This window comes from Urocampus carinirostris, chromosome 18 (genome assembly GCF_059441175.1).
Source record: "Urocampus carinirostris isolate Australia breed hairy pipefish chromosome 18, RoL_Ucar_1.0, whole genome shotgun sequence".
NCBI lineage: Eukaryota > Metazoa > Chordata > Actinopteri > Syngnathiformes > Syngnathidae > Urocampus > Urocampus carinirostris.
The window spans coordinates 26,465,520-26,485,256 of NC_142366.1; the positions used below are offsets into that span (position 1 = coordinate 26,465,520).

Genomic DNA, 19,737 nt, shown 5'->3' on the forward strand with positions numbered 1-19,737 from the left:
GTTTGGATTGATTTTCATTTTGTTTCTGTCGCATTTGATGTTCGTTTTGCCGGAGATCAAAGAGATCAAAGCCAGGAGAGAAAGCTTACCACGTGTTGTGAGTCATCATTTGATTCCTATTTAGTTTCTTTTGTCTTTTATGAGCATATTTGCTATTGGAGTCATCCAAAAGTCATTGAAAGTAATCCAGTTAAAGTAACCCTACCCAACCCTGTTCCTGACCAACTGTTATCGCGTGCGGACGTGCTTCCTTTTGCTTTCGCTTTTAATATAGGTGTAGGAAGTCTTTTAGCCCCTAATTATGCCTCCGAAGAAAGTGCAAGCAGCAAAGTTGCTACAGGTGAAAAAAGAAAAGTAGTGTGTACAACTATTGCATTTAAGAAAGAAATAATAGCAAAATATGAAGGAGGTGTGCGAGCGCCTTCTGCTGACCGCCACAAAGGTAAGAAATCCTATTCATAATTCTTTTCTTTATCCTTTTTTTTTTAATTTTTACACGTTCATGTTAGCGTCATCTTTCGTACGGAAGATTACGATAACGCGAACGTACGATTAGCCTGGGTTAGCTTTAGTTTACGTTAAATATTCAAGGTAAACATTCAGGGTGTTGGAACGGATTAAAACGATTTACATTATTTTTAATGGAAAAATTGATTTCGGTGATTGAACAAATCGGTTTTCGAACAGGGTTCTGGAACGGATTATGGTCGAGGACCGAGGTTCCACTTTACTATGTAACAGAGGCAAGATCCTAAACCCAGATTTTGGTCTAGGTCAGGCCTAAAGTGTCAATCATTACAACCGGGTCAGACCGGGCTTCTCTCTCACTGACTTTTTCCAAAAACGGATTTATTTATACAGACGGATACTAAAATAATGTACGAATCCATCCATCTTCTGCACCGCTTATCCCCAGTAGGGTCGCGGGGGGCTAGAGTCTATCCCAGCTCTCCTCAGGCAGAGGCCAAGGGACACCCTGAACTGGTGTCCAGCCAGCCATAGAGCACAAAGGGACAGACATTCACTCTTAGGGACAATCAACCTGACACGAATGTGGGAGGAAAACAGAGTGCCGGGATGTAACCCACGCATGCACAGGGGGAACATGCAAACTCTGCACCGCCGCTGTGCCACCCAAATGTGTAAATACTAAATTTACAAGAAAAAAAAAACGGTGCATAATGCTATGTCAGTGTCAAAGCTAGTAGCATGGGCCATGATGAAATATCCCGTTTTTTGATAAGAAAATAAAATTCAAGCTATAGTGAAATATCAGAATACAAGGCGGACCTACAAAGAAATTGGCCAGAAATTTGAAAGTGTGCCCGATATACACTGCAGAATACGGTGGATAAGACTGAAAATGTATACAGTAGTTATAGAAGTGCAGTACTACACAAAGTTTTGGACTAGCGTGTGACATCATCCACTCCGCTGTGGCTAAACTACAACACAGCACCCTGAGGCCATCCTGTTAATAAACAACAAAGGAGACTGCTGGAAGTTTGAATTTCCCTATGGGGATGAATAAAGTATCTAACTATCTATCTCAGGGGTGTCAAATTCATTTTAACTCGGGGGGCCACACGATAGAACAAACTTTCTGTCGGGGGCCAGACTAATAGATTCAAGAGAAAGAAAAAGAGATAAAGAAATAAGAGAAAGAGGGAGGGAAAAGGAGAGAGGGTGGGACAAAGAAAGAGAGGGAGAGAGCGTGAGAAACAAAAGATGAAAAGTCGTGAGAGAGGGGGAAAAGAAAGGGAGAGGAAGAAAGAAATCCAAAGAGAAATAGAAAGACAGGAGAAAAGGAAGCGCGGAGGGTATGAAGAGATAAAGAGAAAAGAAAGAAAAGGAAAAAAGGTTAAAAAGACACAGAAAGAGACAGAGAGCAACAAAGGAGGAGAAAAAGAGACACAGAAAGTGAAAGAGACCGAGACAGAGTGGGAGAAAAAGGGGTGGAAAAGAAAGAGAGAGAGAGAGAAAGAAATACAAGTTCAGTGTTTGTGAGAGGCACCTGGCTTTGGCAACATCAAGTTGACATATTTCCACCTGCAGCTTGTTTTTCTCTTGCGCTTCTCTGAGTGTTGTCTCACGGGCTGGATTCAATCCCTTAGCAAGCCTGATCTGGCCCGCCTGTGTTCTCTCCTCTTTGCTCTCTCTCTCTCTCTCTCTCTCTCTCTCTCTCTAACTCTTTCTCTCTCATGTCACTTTCTCTCTCTCTCTCATGTATTTCTCGCTCTGTTTCGCATGTCTTTCTCTCTCTCATGTGTTTCTCTTTCAATATCTCTCTTTCTCATGTCTTTCTCTCTTTCTCATGTCTTTCTCTCTCTCATGTCTTTCTCTTTCTATATCTCTCTTTCTCATGTCTTTCTCTTTCTATATCTCTTTCTCATGTCTTTCTTCCTCTCTTCCTCATGTCTTTCTCTCTCTCTCTCACTCTCTCATGTCTTTCTCTCCCTCTCTTTCTCATGTCTTTCTTTCTCTATCTCTCTTTCTCATGTCTTTCTCTCTCTTTCTCATGTCTCCCTCTCTTTCTCATGTCTCTCTCTCTCTCTTCCACCCCTTTTCTCCCACTCTGTCTCTCTTTTTGTGTCCCTTTTTTTCCTCTTCCTTTGTTGTTGTTCTTTTGTCTCTTTCTCTCTTGCTACCCTTCGCTCTTTCTTTTCTCTCCTTCTGTCTTTCTATTCCTCTTTGGATTTCTTTTCCCCCTCTCTCACAACTTTTTATCTTTTGTTTCTCACGCTCTCTCTCTTTTTCTTCCTTTGTCACGCCCTCTCTTCTTTTCCCTCCCTCTTTCTCTTATTTCTTTATCCCTCTTTTCCTTCCTCTTTAATCTACTCGTCCGGCCCTCCGACAGAATGTTTGTTCTACGGTGCGGCCCCCCGAGTTAAGAAGTTTCTCCCGGACCGAGGCGGGAAAAGAGCAGGCCGAAGGAGGCGGCACCGGGCCTATGGGGCGGACCCAAAGGAGAGGCAACTGGTAAGCCGCTATTGACCCACTTTATCCGACAATCGCTTTCTTGTCTGCCGATCGGCTTGACGAGATGCCAAACGACAGGAGCCGAGTTCCGAGGGCCCGATTCCTGCCGGAGCCGGAGAATGGAGGCGACCAGGCGGAAGGATCCTGCTTTGCAGAGTTTTATTTTCAAATGCCTGCACCTGTACGCCTCGAGAATGCGCTTAGAAGGGATAATGCGTATTAGCACCCCCTAGTGGAAGTAAAACTAAAAAAAAAAAAAAAAATACAGCGGTACCTCAACAGATGTCCTAGTACACGGTGTCAAACAGGCAGCCCGCGGTGCAAATCAGGCCCGCTAAGGGATTGAATCCGGCCCGCGAGACAACACTCAGAGAAGCGCAAGAGAAAAACGAGCTGCAGGTGGAAATATGTCAACTTGATGTTGCCAAAGAAAGGTGCCTCGAACAAAGACACTGTACTTGTATTTCTTTTTCTCTCTTTCTCTCTGTGTCTGTCTCTCTCTGTGTCTGTGTCTCTCTCTCTCTCTCTCTCTCTCTTTTCCACCCCTTTTCTCCCACTCCATCTCTGTCTCTTTCACTCGTTGTGTCTCTTTTTCTATTCCTTTATTGCTCTTTGTTTCTTTCTCTCTCTGCGTATTTTTAACGTCTTTTGCTCCAACTTCCCTTTTCCCTTTCTTCTTTCTCTCCATACCCTTTGCGCTTTCTTTTCTCTTTTCGTCTTTCTATTTCTGTCTTCTCCCTTTCTTTCTCCCCTCTCTCACGACTTTTTATCTCTTGTTTCTCACACTCTCTCCCTCTCTCTTTGTCCTGCCCTCTCTCCCCGTCTCTCTCTCCCTCTTTTCCACCCCTTTTCTCCCACTCAGTCTCTTTCACTCGTTGTGTCCCTTTTTTCTATTCCTTTATTGTTCTTTGTTTCTTTCTCTCTCTGCGTCTTTTTAACTTCTTTTGCTCTAACTTCCCTTTTTTCTCTTCCTCTCCATACCCTTCGCGCTCTCTTTTCTTCTTCTTCCGTCTTTCTATTTCTCTCTTCTTCTCCCTTTTTCCCCCTCTCTCACGACTTTTTATCTCTTGTTTCTCACGCTCTCTCCCTCTCTTTTTCTTTCTTTGTCCTGCCCTCTCTCCCTCTCTTTTCCACCCCTTTTCTCCCACTCTGTCCCTTTCACTCGTTGTGTCTCTTTTTCTATTCCTTTATTGCTCTTTGTTTCTTTCTCTCTCTGCATATTTTTAACTTCTTTTGCTCCAACTTCCCTTTCTCTCCATACCCTTCACACTTTCTTTTCTCTTTTCTCTCCTTCTGTCTTTCTATTTCTCTTTGGATTTCTTTCTTCCTCTCCCTTTCTTTTCCCCCTCTCCCTTTCTTTTCCCCCTCTGTCGTGACTTTTTATCTTTTGTTTTTCCCTCTTTCTTCCGCTCTCTTTCTCTCGCTCTCTTTTCCACCCCTTTCTCCCACTTTCTTTCACTCGTTGTGTCTCTTTCTATTCCTTTATTATAGTTTCTTTCTCTCTCCGCGTATTTTTAACTTTTGCTCCAACTTCCCTTTTCCCTTCTTTCTCGCCATACCCTTTGCCCTCTCTTTTCTCTCCTTTCGTCTTTCTATTTCTATTTCTCTCTTCTTCTCCCTTTCTTTTCCCCTCTCTCACGACTTTATCTCTTTTGTTTCTCACGCTCTCTCCCTCTCTTTTTCTTTCTTTGTCCCGCCCTCTCTCCTTTTCCCTCCCTCTTTCTCTTTCTTTATCTCTCTTTTTCTTTAATCTACTAGTCCGGCCCCTGACAGAATGTTTGTTCTATCGTGTGGCCCCAGAGTTAAAATGAGTTTGACACCCCTGCGCTAGACAGACCTGATCCTGTGCTCCCTCACCATCACGCACACAGCTTTAGCAACCCCCAACTTCCTCCATGGTAAGTTATCATAATAAACTTGCATTTTATTTATCTTTATACAATACTTTTATATCCAATTGCTATTTGAATGCGTTTTCCGTGATCAGAAAAATATATATATATATATAAATATTTATATTTATCTGGATGATTTTGGTAAGCAGGGAACGGATTAACTGGTTTTCAGTTATTTCTTATAGGGAAAAGTTGTTCGAGATAAGACAAATTCAAACCGATTCATCTTGGGGCCACAAATTTGATAGTTACAGGTTTTTAGGTTGAACAATTTTTATAGGGTTACTTCTATAGCTTTTTAAATGGGACTTGTTTACAACAAATATATGAATCTCATTTATTTTCACCCTACCTAAGTAGTTTGACGTATTTTACATCAATTTACATAACTGCATAGTATCGTTCTCCATTTTTTATTTTACATATATGAAATTTTTACAGTGTGAATTGGGTCATGTTGTACAAAACCACCCCCCAAAAACTGGATGAATAAAATCTAAAAAAAAAACTGGTTATTAAATTTTAAAGGAACCTAAAATTGGGTTGTAAACATCTTTATTCCCCCCCCATCCATTTCCAAGCACTTTGCCCAATATTCAAGCATTTCTCAGTCCTTGAACACAACATTAAAATGCAACTTTTTCAAGATGGCGGCGCGCGCGAGTGCAGCGGCGTCACATGTCTCTCCGGTATACCCTTACGATACCAAACTGTATGTAACATCCTACATGCCGACATTTCTTGTGTAAATTCTAACTCTAACCTTATCCTTCTTGTTCATAACCTTATCTTCTTGGGTTTTTTACCTCACTGTGAATGTGTGAACCTGGAGTGTCAAGCCCAATTTCGTTGTCACAATATGTTAACCCATTTTGTAACAATGACAATAAAGATATATTCTATTCTATTCTAACTATTTAAGGATTTGCTTTGTAGCACTGCACAATACAGCTCCACCTGGTGGTCAGATCTTACCAAGTGTCCCTTTAAAAATTGAAATATTCTGTGCCATTGATGACAGTTAAAGATGAAAGAGTCACAAAGCGACATTTCCGACCCTCGTCCGGAACCTTGAACACATCGTCAAGATTTAAGAAAACTAGTGGGTGACCAATGTTCCCGGTAATTTTCCTTACGGGGTCTGAGCGTTCACACCAAGTCAGTGAGCAACGCTTGAAACAACAGTGAGCAACGGCAATCCCAAGTGTGGCAACTAAACCATTATCAAACATGTCCAAAACTTGACATCAAGTTACATTTTGCTGAATTTCCGGCAATGCAAAATTATTTTTCTCTTTTGAATGAATTGACTCGTGTACGATTGCCTACAAACGTCGTTTGTTCTTACAACTCATTTTTTTCTGGCTTTTTTTCTCAATTTTTGCTTCTTTGTTTCTCTTTTGTTTCTTTTTTTCTCAGCTTTTCACTACTTTTTCATTTTGCTATTTTTTCTCTTTTGTTCTATTCCCCCCTTCCTTTAAGTCATTTTGTGCATCATTTTACATAATATTTGGTCATTTTGGGATGAAAGAAGCAAAAACAACCTGAAGAGCCGTTGAGGACCCGAAGGAGCCGGTTCGTTTTTGTAAGCTGAGCCGAAAAAGCCAGTTCTCGACAAATTCTACTAACTTTACTCAACTTCGTTCTACTTCGACTCCAAAATACCGCATTTAGGACACAACGTGTATTTTGACCTTCATGCAGTGTAACTTTGACTTAAGTCGCTTCTTAATTAGTAATTTCGATCCCTGATTTTTGTGCGCTGGCTAGATTTTCTTGTGCGCTGAGAATGTGCAGCTTAGAGGGAACACTAAGTGACCCCTGCTCAAGCACAGAAAATGTAAATCTCCGAGGGCCCCAAAAAAACACCCTAATTCCGGGCATCTTGGCATGACGACTTCGCTCGTAAACTGAAATTTCCTGCGTCCTAAATCAGGTCTTTCTCCTCAGAGGGGGGGGTTTAAGGTGACGACCGCGTTGTAAACCCTCTGTCGTGATTTTGTGGGATTTTTTCGGGCCCCCCCGCCACGTTTTTAGTGCCTGCGTCAACCTTGAAGTCGGAATGGATTCCTACCGGGGGGAAGTCGTGCTATTTTCAGCCGTATTATGCCGAGGGTTTTCCCGGGAGAAGCTCCACGTGGTCTCCACTTTGTTTTATTCGTGGTTTTTAATGAAGGGGGGATTGTTTTGATCAGGAACTGTAACGCATTTGCACTCGAAACTCTCGACGGTTCGGGGAAGTGTATTATTTATCTTTATACAATACTTTTATATCCAATTGTTATTTGAATGTGTTTTCTGTGATCAGAAAAATGTGATATTATATTACCGTATTTTCCGCACTATAAGGCGCACCGGGTTATAGGGCGCACCCCCAAAAAATAGTTTTTGGTCCTATATTTTCCATACATAAGGCGCACCGGATTATAAGGCGCTACAATGGGAACGTGGACAAAACAGTCAGATGATTCAGTCCAACTGATTACCCCCTTAACATTCCCAAAGCTTGCAAAGAAGCAAATACGTGTCGTAGACACGTGCGGATGCGGTGTCCGTACCATGTCACTCAAATGCATCGTTCCATCATTCGGAAGGTTAAAGTCTTGGGATTCAAGAAATGCCAACCATTCCTTAGTTTCTATTTTCTTTTTCGCTCGCAACGTTACTGTGCATATGACAATAAACACTTGGAATTTAGTTGAATTCACTCAACTCATCACAGCAACATCAAGATCGTTCTAAAACAAGATACCGGGAAAATATAAAGCCGCATAGCTCACCTAAGTTCTCACGTTCAATAATGATACGCAATCATGGTCTTCTTACAACCGTGAGTGTAGTAAATCCAGACTAATAAAACATGTTTCTTTATGGCGTAGTTTAGCGAGCTTGCTATTCAGTCATCTTTTTCGGCCAATTGCAGGGTTTGTTTTGGCCCTCTAGCCTATTCGAGGCTCCGAATAACTTCAGCCAATAGCGATCGATTTAACGGATGATTGACACATCTTTTTCGGCCAATTGCAGGGTTTGTTTCGGCCCTCGAGCCTATCCGAGGCTCCGAATAACTTTAGCCAATAGCGATCGATTCAAATGATGATTGACACATTGGTTAGGAAATGAAACGCCGGTATATAAATCCCAGCACACACCGCGGACGACTTCGCCTTCGGGGGAAAATCTAGTCGGCGGCTGTTGCATAAGTGGCGAGACCTTGCGATTTAATTTTGTTCCATAAATAAGGCGCACTGTATTATAAGGCGCATGGTCAGCTTTTTAAAAAAATTAAGACTTTTAGGTGCGCCTTATAGTGCGGAAAATACGGTATTTATTTGGATGATTTTGGCAGGCAGGGAACGGATTAACTGGTTTTCAGTTATTTCTCATAGGGAAAAGTTGTTCGAGATAAGAAAAATTCAAACTAATTCATCTTGGGGCCACAAATTTAATAGTTACAGGTTTTTAGGTCGAACGTTTTTATAGGGTTACTTCTATAGCTTTTTAACAAATATATGAATCGAGAGAGATTTTAATTGGACTTAATTGTAGTTTCAGTATACGTTTTTTTAATAAATCACGATAGAAAACTCAATTTATGATCGTTTGTTCAGTTCATTAATAGTATTTTTGCCGACGACGATCGTTCGTAAGTTGAATTTGTTTTTAAGTTGCTTCAGTGCTATAATTTGTATGTTTAAGGCTTGTATAAACAACCTGTATTGTTTTGTACTAAAATAATGAACATTTCATAAAACAATATGCCTATAAAAGATAAATAAAGTCGAGTTTGACTTACTTTTGGAAGATGCGCTTCAAAAGGTCCTACTCCGTGGTAAAAAGTGGCCCAAAAAAGCGTTCCTACCATTTTCTCAACCGTATCAAGCTTTCTTATTCCACTTTCGTTTCAAAAGAACAACTAGCCTCTTCTTTATACTTTACAGCAACCCTATTGAATGGATGGCTGAGATCTTAAACAATAAATATGTCACTATAGATACAGTATAGAATGTTTACACATGAACTAGGAAGTAGAAGCCGGATTTCTTCTTCGGGTTTATTGTCATATGCACAGTAAAGTTGCGAGCGGAAAAGAAAATAGAAACTAAGGAATGGTTGGCATTTCTTGAATCCCAAGATGGAACGATGCATTTGAGTGACATTGTTCGGACACCGCATCCGTGTTCTCGACACGTATTTGCTTCTTTGCAAGCTTTGGGAATGTTAAGGGGGTAAGAAGTTGGACTGAACCATCTGACTGTTTTGTCCACGTTCCCATTGTACCGCCTTATAATCCGGTGCGCCTTATGTATGTCAAATATAGGACCAAAAGCTATTTTTTTTGGGGTGCGCCCTATAACCCGGTGCGCCTTATAGTGCGGAAAATACGGTAACTTATTCAGGGTTCCTGCATCTTTAGGAAAGTTAAAAATCAAGACTATGACGTTTTTAATGTCTTTTGAAAGTCGGGGAAAAAAACAAACATCACAAACCAAAAATTCTTGCACACAGTCCATGGTGTCCCATACCCATAGAAAGCCCCTTCCCATTAAATGTTCACTTTCCCATGGTCCATATTAAATGTTTTGGTCCTATGTTGCTATATTGTGGGTAGATCTAAAACATGTGTCCGACTGAAACCACATCACCGTTTGATAGTTCTGTTATTGCGGTCACGCCATGTTGCCACCAAAGTAAATCGCTGAATTATCTAAAAATAAAAATGTGATTATATCCTTTTAGTTCAAACAAATCTTATTAACGTGGTCACATTTTTAAGATTTTCGAAAATTGGATTTAAGACAATGAAGGCCTTGTTTTGGGGAATAATGGATTGAATTGTTTTTTTGAAGAAATGCTCCTCAAAGGACGTTACGACAAAATTGGCGTTTTTTTCAAACAAAAATATAAAAGCCTGAAGTGATCTGATGCGTACTATAGGAAGGGATACTCAAAATTGCTGGACAAAATAGTATTTCCCCAGTAACAGTATAGTCACCCGTCAATGCAGAGCAGGACAACACTTTACACCGAAAACCACAGCGACCAGATGATGAATGTGCTGTATACGAGTCAGATCACTTGGCCTCTCCTGCTACTAAGAACCATGGAAACCAGTACTCTCTTTTTCATGTGGTAGAAAAAACCATTACCCCAAAAAACAGACTATAGAGGGATTGGGCGCTGTACTTGCCCAAGACATAACACAGGAAGTGGTGCCACTACGACCCTGGCAGTTAACGGATTCGTGAACTTAAGGTGTCAGGAAATTAAAAATAGCATTGATTATTGTTTTCGTAAGTGTGTATCAACAGTTCTTTAAAATACACAAAATGAGAAAATAACAATAAAACTTAAAATGAATGAATTATTCTACTTGAAGTGACTATTTAAATCAGTGCACAATATTAAGATATTTTTTCTAGTAATATACAATTTTATACTATTTTCTAGTAGTAAAAAAAATAGTAATTAGAGTATTAGGCACGAATACATTTAGGTGTGCTTTTTTTTTTTTTTAAATATTCCTAGCTCAAATTTGTACTACCCGTAACCCTACTGAGAATAAATGGTGCAAATAATGAAATTTGTACTTATTTTACATAACATGAAGCTCATCTACAGGTAGCCGACACGATTATCTGCCATCTTGCTGCTAGGCGTACCCCCAAATACTAAAGATTTTGCAAAAAGCTGGACTAAAAAAAAAAACTAGAAGAAAAACAGCGCGTTTTGGAAACTAGGTCTCCGTAGCTCGTGTTCTTCCTTGTATTTTGTAGCACTCGTTTTCGGTTGCACTACACCACATGTATCAAACTCATGGCCCGTGTGCCTGATGTGGCCCGTCACAATCATTTCATGCGATCTGCGAGACAATGTGGAGAGAAGCCAAAGAGAAAAACAAGCTGCAGGTTGAAATATGTCAACTTGATGTTGCCAAAGCCAGGTGCCTCGAACAAAGACACTGTACTTGTATTTATTTCTCTCTCTCTCTCTCTCTCTTTCTTTTCCACCCCTTTTCTCCCACTCTGTCTATCTTTTTTTCTTCCTTTTTTGCTCTTTGTCTCTTTTAACCTCTTTTGCTCTATCTTCCTTTTCTATCTTTTCTCTTTCTCTCTTCATACCCTTCACGCTTTTTCTTCTTTCTCTCCTTCTATCTTACTATTTCTCTTTGGATTTCTTTCTTCCTCTCCCTTTCTTTTCCCCCTCTCTCACAACTTTTTCTTTTGTTTCTCACACTGTCTCCCTTTTTCTTTCTTTGTCCCGCCCTCTCTCCTTTTCCCTCCCTCTTTCTCTTATTTCTTTATCTTTCTCTTTAATCTACTAATCCGGCCCCCGACAGAATGTTTGTTCTATGGTGTGGCCCCCGAGTTCAAATGAGTTTGACACCCCTGCTCTAGCGGGTCTAAAATCTTGCTATTCGAAGAATGCCCGAAGAAGCGCCCTTCTCATTTTCCACGCGCGATTCCGGCGCAAATGCGATTTTCCCGGACGATTCGTCGGAACGGCAAGCATCCCGGGAATTCATAACAGTGCCTCTGTGCGATTGGCTCACCCAGAAGTGGGCGTGGCAGTTGACCACCATGGTGCGTTCGATGAGCTCGTCGGGGCACTCCAGCAGGTGGTGTCCCGAAACCACGCCGGCGTTGTTGATGAGGATGTCCACGTCGCCCACTTCCCGACGCACTTTCTCCGCCGTGGAGTAAACGCTCTCGCGCTTGCCCACGTCGCAGGCGTAGGTGTAGACTTGAGGCTGGAACGGGGGGACCTCCTCCACGCCGCCTGAGACGGGGAAAGATTCAGATTCAGATATACTTTGTCATTTTAGTACACGTGTATACAGAACGAAATGTCGATACATCTGACCCGCACAGTTTCCTTGAATGTACAGATATAAATAAATGTTGTGCTGACTTAGAGTATTGAAGTACTAATAATATGCTAAATAATTATGGCTATGTATAGTATTTTACAGTAGCGCAATAGTGCAAACGGCAAAGGGCAAAATTCATTCCTTGATCGCTTTGGATTGGCGGCCTCCGACAGGAAAAAGGAGGCAGAGACAGAGAGCCAGAGAGCCACAGAGACAGACACAGACAGACAGAGAGAGAGAGAGAGAGAGAGACATAGACACAGACAGATAGATAGACATAGAGAGAGAGAGATGGAGAGAGAGAGAGACATAGACACAGATAGATAGAGAGAGAGAGAGAGAGAGATGGAGAGAGACAGACATAGACAGATAGACAGAGAGAGAGAGAGAGAGAGAGAGAGACAGACAGACAGAGAGATGGAGAGAGACAGACAGAGACATAGACAAAGACAGATAGATGGACAGAGATAGAGAGAGATGGAGAGAGAGAGAGACAGACAGTTAGATAGACAGAGATGGAGAGAGAGACATAGACACAGATAGATAGATAGAGATAGATATATTCTCCGATTGCACGTCATTTCAAATTTACATTGTATATAACAACCAGTTCTTCTACTTTATAAAAGTTATGAAAATAAAGAAAATACCCGGTGACGAAGGTTGCAAAAAAATGCCTGGAATTCAGTTTTGCTCGAGTCGAATTTGACGTCTAATGCAAGTGTCTAAAACTCATGACAAAAAATAACCGCCTGCCCCCATGCTTTTAATGTGCGTTTACGTTTTGTAAAGTCATTCATTTTGATAGCTTCTTTTGAATATATCTTCTGGAGTTTTTGGCTTGATTCCTAACCACTTATCCATTTTTCTTGTGTTTTTTGTGCGTCGACTTTGGAAAATGATATGCACACGCATGACCTTATAACGCTCGGGAGTCCGGAAGCACGAAATTATACGATGCAGGCTTCTGATTGGCTGCCGAGTATGCAAATTGCTAAACGAAACTGAAACGTCCAAACAGAACGAAGATTTCGAAATCGGAATAAAGCAAACGTTTGATTTGAAAGAAAAATCTTTCTGGGGTTTTTTTTTTTTCTTGAAAAAGTTGTCGAGACGTTTTGAAAGTTGTAGACCCGACATAAAAGATGGACGCCCCGGGCGTCCGAGCAGACCTTATTTCAGACACTGTTATGGCCGACAATGACACGAAATATTGTATACAGGTTCATATCTTGCAAAATATTTCAAACACGAATAGTAAAAAAAAGAATCGAGCCAATATGAATATATGAGAGTAATATTTGAGCACTAGATATCACTGTATTCTGTGGAGTAATTGACAATGAGTGCTACAAAGGTGAAAACAAACTACAATACGGGGACTCAAACCGACCAAAACAAAACATTTTGTGTTCCCATTTTTTTGCAGGGCGTTTCACAAATTATCAAGAAAAATAGAAAGCATAGAATAGAAAAAAAAATGAAAAATAAATAAAAAATAGCAAATTTTAAAGAAAAAAAATGGAAAAAAGGGGGGAAAATAGAGAATGAAAGGAAAAAAAGAGAACGGGAAAACAAAGAGCACGCAAAAAGAAAGGAAAAGAAAAACGAGCGAAAGAAGCAGGCTGATAAATCAGTAAAAATACCCCAAAATAAATATATATTTTCAAAAATAGACATGTACGAACTCAATAATTGATTTATTTTTGCGAAATAAAAAAAAAATAAAAAAAATAAATCACCAAATTGGGACTAATCTATAAGGCCAAGCCGATAAAAAACAGTAAATAATATCCTAAAATAAATGTATAAATATTTAAAAAAATAATATTGAATACTCAATTATTTGGTTGATTTTTGCTAAATTAAAAATCACCAAATTGGGACTAATCTATAGAACCAAGCCAATTAAAAAAAAAAAAAACAGTAAATAATATTCTGAAATAAATTTATAAATATCTTAAAAAAAACAATATCGAAAACTTAATTATTTGATTGAGTTTTGCAAAATTAAAAATCACCAAATAGGGACAAATTTATAGTGCCTGGCTGATTAATCAGTAAAAACATATTTTTAATTATAAGGACATAAATATTCAAGAAAAAAATATTGACATGTACGAACTCAATAACAGAGTTAATTTTTGCAAAATAAAATTAACCAAATGAGTGAAATCTAGACTATTGCAGATTAATCGGCAGCCATTTATAATCGTTCTCAAAAGGTTTCTCTTAAGAATTATTGATCATGATTAAAATCAATAAACCTGAAATGCCAATTTTTCACTTATCAAATAAAGGAAAATCAAAGTTGTAAAAAAAGCCCTTATCGCACCGTTTCGCTAAAGTAGAATTTGACGTCGATTGCCGTCAATAGCATTGAAAACACAGATTCTCAAATTCACATTGCAAAAAATGTCACGTTTTCATTAAAATATCCTTACAAAAAAATCTTAATACCCTAAAATAACAGACTCATATTGACTAAATAGCATCATTTTTTTGCTGAATATAAATCACCAACTTTTGACTTATTTATAGACCCTGGCTTCTTAATTACCGTATTCTTCGCACTATAAGGTGCACCTTAAAGTCTTAATTTTTTTCAAAAGCTGACCATGCGCCTTATAATACAGTGCGCCTTATATATGGATCAATATTAAGTCGCAAGGTCTCGCAACTTACGCAACAGCCGCCGACTCGATTTTACCCCGAACGTGGAGTAGTCCGCGGTGTATGCTGGGATTAATATACCGGCGTTTCATTGGCTAACCAATGTGTCAATCATCCGTTAAATCGATCGCTATTGGCTGAAGTTATTCGGAGCCTCGGATAGGCTAGAGGGCCGAAACAAACCCTGCAATTGGCCGAAAAAGATGACTGAATAGCAAGCTCGCTAAACTACGCCATAAAGAAACATGTTTCATTCGTCTGTATTTGTAAATATTTTACTCTCCTGGATTTACTTCACTCACGGTTGTAAGAAGACCACGGTTGCGTATCATTATTGAACGTGAGAACTAAGGTGAGCTATGCGCCATTTTCCCGGTATCTTGTTTTAGAACGATCTTGATGTTGCTGTGATGAGTTGAGTGAATTCAACTCAATTCCAAGTGTTTATTGTCATATGCACAGTAAAATTGCGAGCGAAAAAGAAAATAGAAACTAAGGAATGGTTGGCATTTCTTGAATCCCAAGTCTTGAACCTTCCGAATGATGGAACGATGCATTTGAGTGACATCGTACGGACACCGCATCCGCACGTGTCTACGACACGTATTTGCTTCTTTTGGGAATGTTAAGGGGGTAATCAGTTGGACTGAACCATCTGACTGTTTTGTCGACGTTCCCGTTGTAGCGCCTTATAATCCGGTGCGCCTTATCTATGGAAGATATAGAACCAAAAACTATTTTTTGGGGGTGCGCCCTATAACCCGGTGCGCCCTATAGAGCGGAAAATACGGTAAGTGTTTTTCAACTAATGTGCCGGTTGAGACCTTGTCTAGTATGCCACTGGAATTTGCCCAATTTTATCTTTCCAAAAAAATCAGGCCATTATTCAGTATTTTTGCTATCTTCAGACGAGGAACTGTATTGGTCATCCATATCAGTAGGTGGCAGTAGATTTTTATATACTAATTATCTGCTCATGAGGTAGCACAGTACATTTAATAACTTCATTTGTTTAACAAAGCGGTTTAAGATTGCGCTGTAAAAAATAAAAATAAAGCGCATCATTCTTTTTTATTTGAAGTATTTTTTTTTTTTTTACATACTAATTATCTGCTTATGGGGTTGTACAGTGACATATTTGACATAACTTCATTTTTAAACATTTTTTATCAATAAAAGTGTACCTTGGTTCAAAAAGGATTAAAAAAAAAACACTGGATTAATCGACAGCCTGTCTCAGGTTTTTTTGTTGTTTATTCCATTTGAAAATTTGAAGAAAATTTAAGTTATGGACAAACAATTCATAGAATGTACTGTTTTGCATCTAGTAATTAGGCGAAAATGTTTAATAATATCCTTTATTGTATAGATTTCTCATGGTAAAATGTTACATAAATAAATAAAAATCAGAAATGGGTAGTTTTCATGTAAAAGTGATTGTTTTTCTCCAAATAATCAACGGATAAATTCCCGTTTTTCTCTTGACGATCTATACCCAATACATAAATATGCATCTTCATTTTCCTCATGTTGGGGTTTTTGAGTTTTTCCTTGCCCTCATGTTGGTTCCAGATCAGGGAATGGTGTCATAATAGTCTGGGCAATAACCTGTGCAGCCCTTTGAGACTCTTTGTGATTAAGGGCTATACAAATAAAAATGACTTGACATACTGTTCATTCTTGGGTTTATTTGATTCAACTCAAGATAATCTAGCCAACGACGGAGAGAAATTTGCGATTAGTCACCTTTGAGTGTGTTGAATTCTGAATATCTGAGGAATTTCTAATATAAACAGTAGTTTCGCAGTTATTTCATTATAAACAGGGTTGGGTAGGGTTACTTTAACTGGATTACTTTCAATGACTTTTGGATTACTCCAATACCAAATATGCTCATAAAAGACAAAAGATACGAAATATGAATAAAATGACTCCATTTTGTGCAGGCTTGGGGAGTAGCGGAATACGTGGAACGGCAAAAATAGAATAGAATAGAATATACCTTTTATTGTCATTGTTGCAAAATGGGTTCACATATTGTGAAAACAAAATTGGGCATGACGCTCCAGGTTCACACATTCACAGTGAGGTAAAAAACCCAAGAAAAGAAAGGAACAGAGAAGATAAGGTTATAAAACAAGCTGTTTGGATTGATTTTCATTTTGTTTCTGTCGCATTTGATGTTCGTTTTGCCGGCGATCAAAGAGATCAAAGCCAGGAGAGAAAGCTTACCACGTGTTGTGAGTCATCATTTTATTCATATTTAGTTTCTTTTGTCTTTTATGAGCATATTTGGTATTGGAGTCATCCAAAAGTCATTGAAAGTAATCCAGTTCAAGTAACCCTACCCAACCCTGCTCACACACCAATAGGGAGTCAGCCTTCAAATGTTTTGAGGATAATCAAGATGCTAAACGTTAAATGGTCTGCATTTATATAGCGCTTTACAATGTGCTCCAGACTTACCCATTCACACACACACTCACACACCAATAGCGGCCAAAAATCTCGCTCTATACGAGACTACTGTTCAAAAGTGTCTTTGAGAAACATTTTAACAATGAGAAACTTTACAGGAAGCATTTAATCATGGTGTCACACCCTATAAAGGCCTTCCTTGACAAAATTAAAAATTAAAAAGCAAGAACTACCCCAGTACGCATTTTACGTGAAGTTTTACAGTGGTACATTACCGTATTTGTGTCGAAATTTAGTGCTACAGTTACATTGCTAATTACTCCCGGTTTAATCGAATGGTTCTTGCACCTTTTGCGTTTTTCTCGCATCCAATGAAGTTATTTACTCGTGCACAGACAGGGTTACTTTAACTGGATTACTTTCAATAACTTTTGGATTACTCCAATACCCAAAAAGGTAATAAAAGACCAAAAATGACTCAAGTACTGAGTAACTTTAGCCACGTCGTATTTTGTAAAATCAACCAATCAGATTATCAAAAATATTTGGTATTGGAGTAATACAAAAGTCATTGAAAGTAATCCAGTTAAAGTAACCCTACCCAACCCTGATTATAAAACAGTTACATTGCTAATTACTCCCGGTTTAATCGATTTCTTCTTGCACCTTTTTGCGTTTTTTCTCGCATCCAATGAAGTTATTTACTCGTGTACGGACAGGGTTACTTTAACTGGATTACTTTCAATTACTTTGATTTCTCAAATACCAAAAAAGGTAATAAAAGACAAAAAAAAACTAAATATGCATAAAATAATGACTCACAACACGTGGTAAGCTTTCTCTCCTGGCTTTGATCTCTTTGATCTCCGGCAAAACGAACATCAAATGCGACAGAAACAAAATGAAAATAACTCCAACCAGCTTGCCAACCGCATTTTTGCCGTTCCATGTATTCCGTTACTCCCCAAGCCTGCACAAAATTTAGTTTCTTTTGTCTTTTATTCGCATATTTGGTTTTGGAGTCATCCAAAAGTCATTGAAAGTAATCCAGTTAAAGTAACCCTACCCAACCCTGATTATAAAACAGTTACATTGCTAATTACTCCCGGTTTAATCGATTGGTTCTTGCACCTTTTTGCGTTTTTTCTCGCATCCAATGAAGTTATTTACTCGTGCACGGACATGAAGTCCATTTTGGGGCCAAACTGCAGAATATTATAGACTCGGTGACCAACCGGATCGCTTGACACGCGCGTATCATTCGATTTGAAGAGAATCCTGCAGGTTGCAATCGAAAGCGTGCGTTTTTTAAGAGTCAGAGGAGTTAGGTTATGTAACCCACGTTGCGTGGAATACACAAGTCGCGACGCGAAGGTCGTCAAATATTCACGATTCAATCAGGAACCCCGTGCACGACAACGCACCATCTTTGGAGGTCGGCGCGTCCACTTGGTGATAAATCTGCCGCACCATCTCTGCGGTTTCCTCGTTGCTTTTGCTGTTAATGTCCCAGAGCACCAGGACGGCTCTCCGGCGGGCGAACTCCTTGGCGAAGAGCCGCCCCAAGCCGCTTCCAGCCCCGGTGATCACGCACACCTGTCCGGCGACGCTCTTCTCCTTGGGCCGCACCACCCACCTGGCTCCGGCCGTCACGAAAGCCCACAAAACCTTCAGGAGGACCACGAGGAACTCCGCCACGATGATCATCATGTTGGGGAGGGAAAAACAACTGGAATTTTGCGGATGAAATGAAAGAGGGGACGAGCGCCACGTTGGGAGACTTTTCTGAGGTAGGAGAACGGGCGGGGTACTTCACGGACCGCGGCGAAGATGGGAAAAGAGAGAAGCGAGGGAGCGAGCGCGCGGGAAGGGAAAAATGGACGAGAAGTTGAGTTAAAAAGTTGAGGTTGTGCGCTCGCTTAGTCTACTCCGACTCTTCCCGACGCGCATGTGGGCTCGCTATTTATTCGTTCCTCCCATTTAGTCCGGATCCAATCGGACTCGAGCTTTTAGCGCCAGCGCTCAATGGAATTGACTCGCCGCTGATCACGTGACATGTGAAAAACCTACATTTTCTGAGTGTTACATGAAGACCCCTTACGTCACGGGTGTCAAGCGGGCGGCCCGCGGGCCAGATCAGGCCCGCGAATGGTTTAAATCCGGCCCCGCAAGACAACAGTGAGAGAAGCGCAAGAGGAAAATGAGCTGTGGTTTTAAATGTTTCCACCGGGGTGTCACCAAAGCCAGTTAACACTTGCAAAACAATTGTGGTCGTGTTTCTCCATTTCTCTCTGACTCAGTTCTTTTTTTATTTATTCCTCCCCTCTTTTTCTTTCTCCTGTTCACTCTCTCTTTCTCTCTCACTCTCTAACTCTTTATTTTTCTCCGTCTCTCTAATTTACACTTTAATTATCTTTCTTTCGATTCTTCTCTTTTTTTTCCTTTTTTGACATCTCTCTCTCTCACCTCACTTTGTCTCCTTTTCTCCCGCTGACTCTTTCTCTTTCTGTCGTTTCACTTCTCTTATTTTTTTCTCTTTCTCTTTTACTTTCTTTTTCTCTCTATATTCATTTCACCCTTCTCCATTCATATCTCTGTTCTGCTCTTTTTTATTTATTCCTCCCTCTTTTTCTTTCTCCTGTTCACTCTCTCTTTCTCTCTCTCTTTTTTTTCTCTATTTCTCTCTCACTCTCTAACTCTTTCTTTTTCTCTGGCTTGCTCTTTTTCTATTTTCTCTCTCTAATTTACACTTCAATGATCTCTTTCTATTCTTCTTTTTCTTTCTCACCCCCTTTTGTTCCCTTTTTCGACCTCTCTCTCTCTCTCACCTCATTTTGTCTCTTTTTCTCCTGCTGACTCTTTTTCTTTCTGTCGTTTCACTTCTCTTATTCTTTTTATATTTCT

At 39.8% G+C, this 19,737-nt stretch overlaps 1 protein-coding gene across 1 annotated transcript in view; it reads right to left on the bottom strand.

Annotated features, from left to right (window-relative positions):
- Positions 1-18,795, bottom strand: part of rdh10a (retinol dehydrogenase 10a) — a 37,952-nt gene extending 19,157 nt beyond the window's left edge. Inside the window, exons 1-2 of the mRNA XM_088322352.1 lie at positions 18,258-18,795; positions 11,425-11,651 (exon numbers count right to left, since the gene is read on the bottom strand). Of these exons, the coding sequence (XP_088178478.1) occupies positions 11,425-11,651; positions 18,258-18,543 (513 nt within the window). The 5' untranslated portion in view covers positions 18,544-18,795. The remainder of the gene's footprint in view (positions 1-11,424; positions 11,652-18,257) is intronic.
- Between the last annotated feature and the right edge of the window lie 942 nt (positions 18,796-19,737).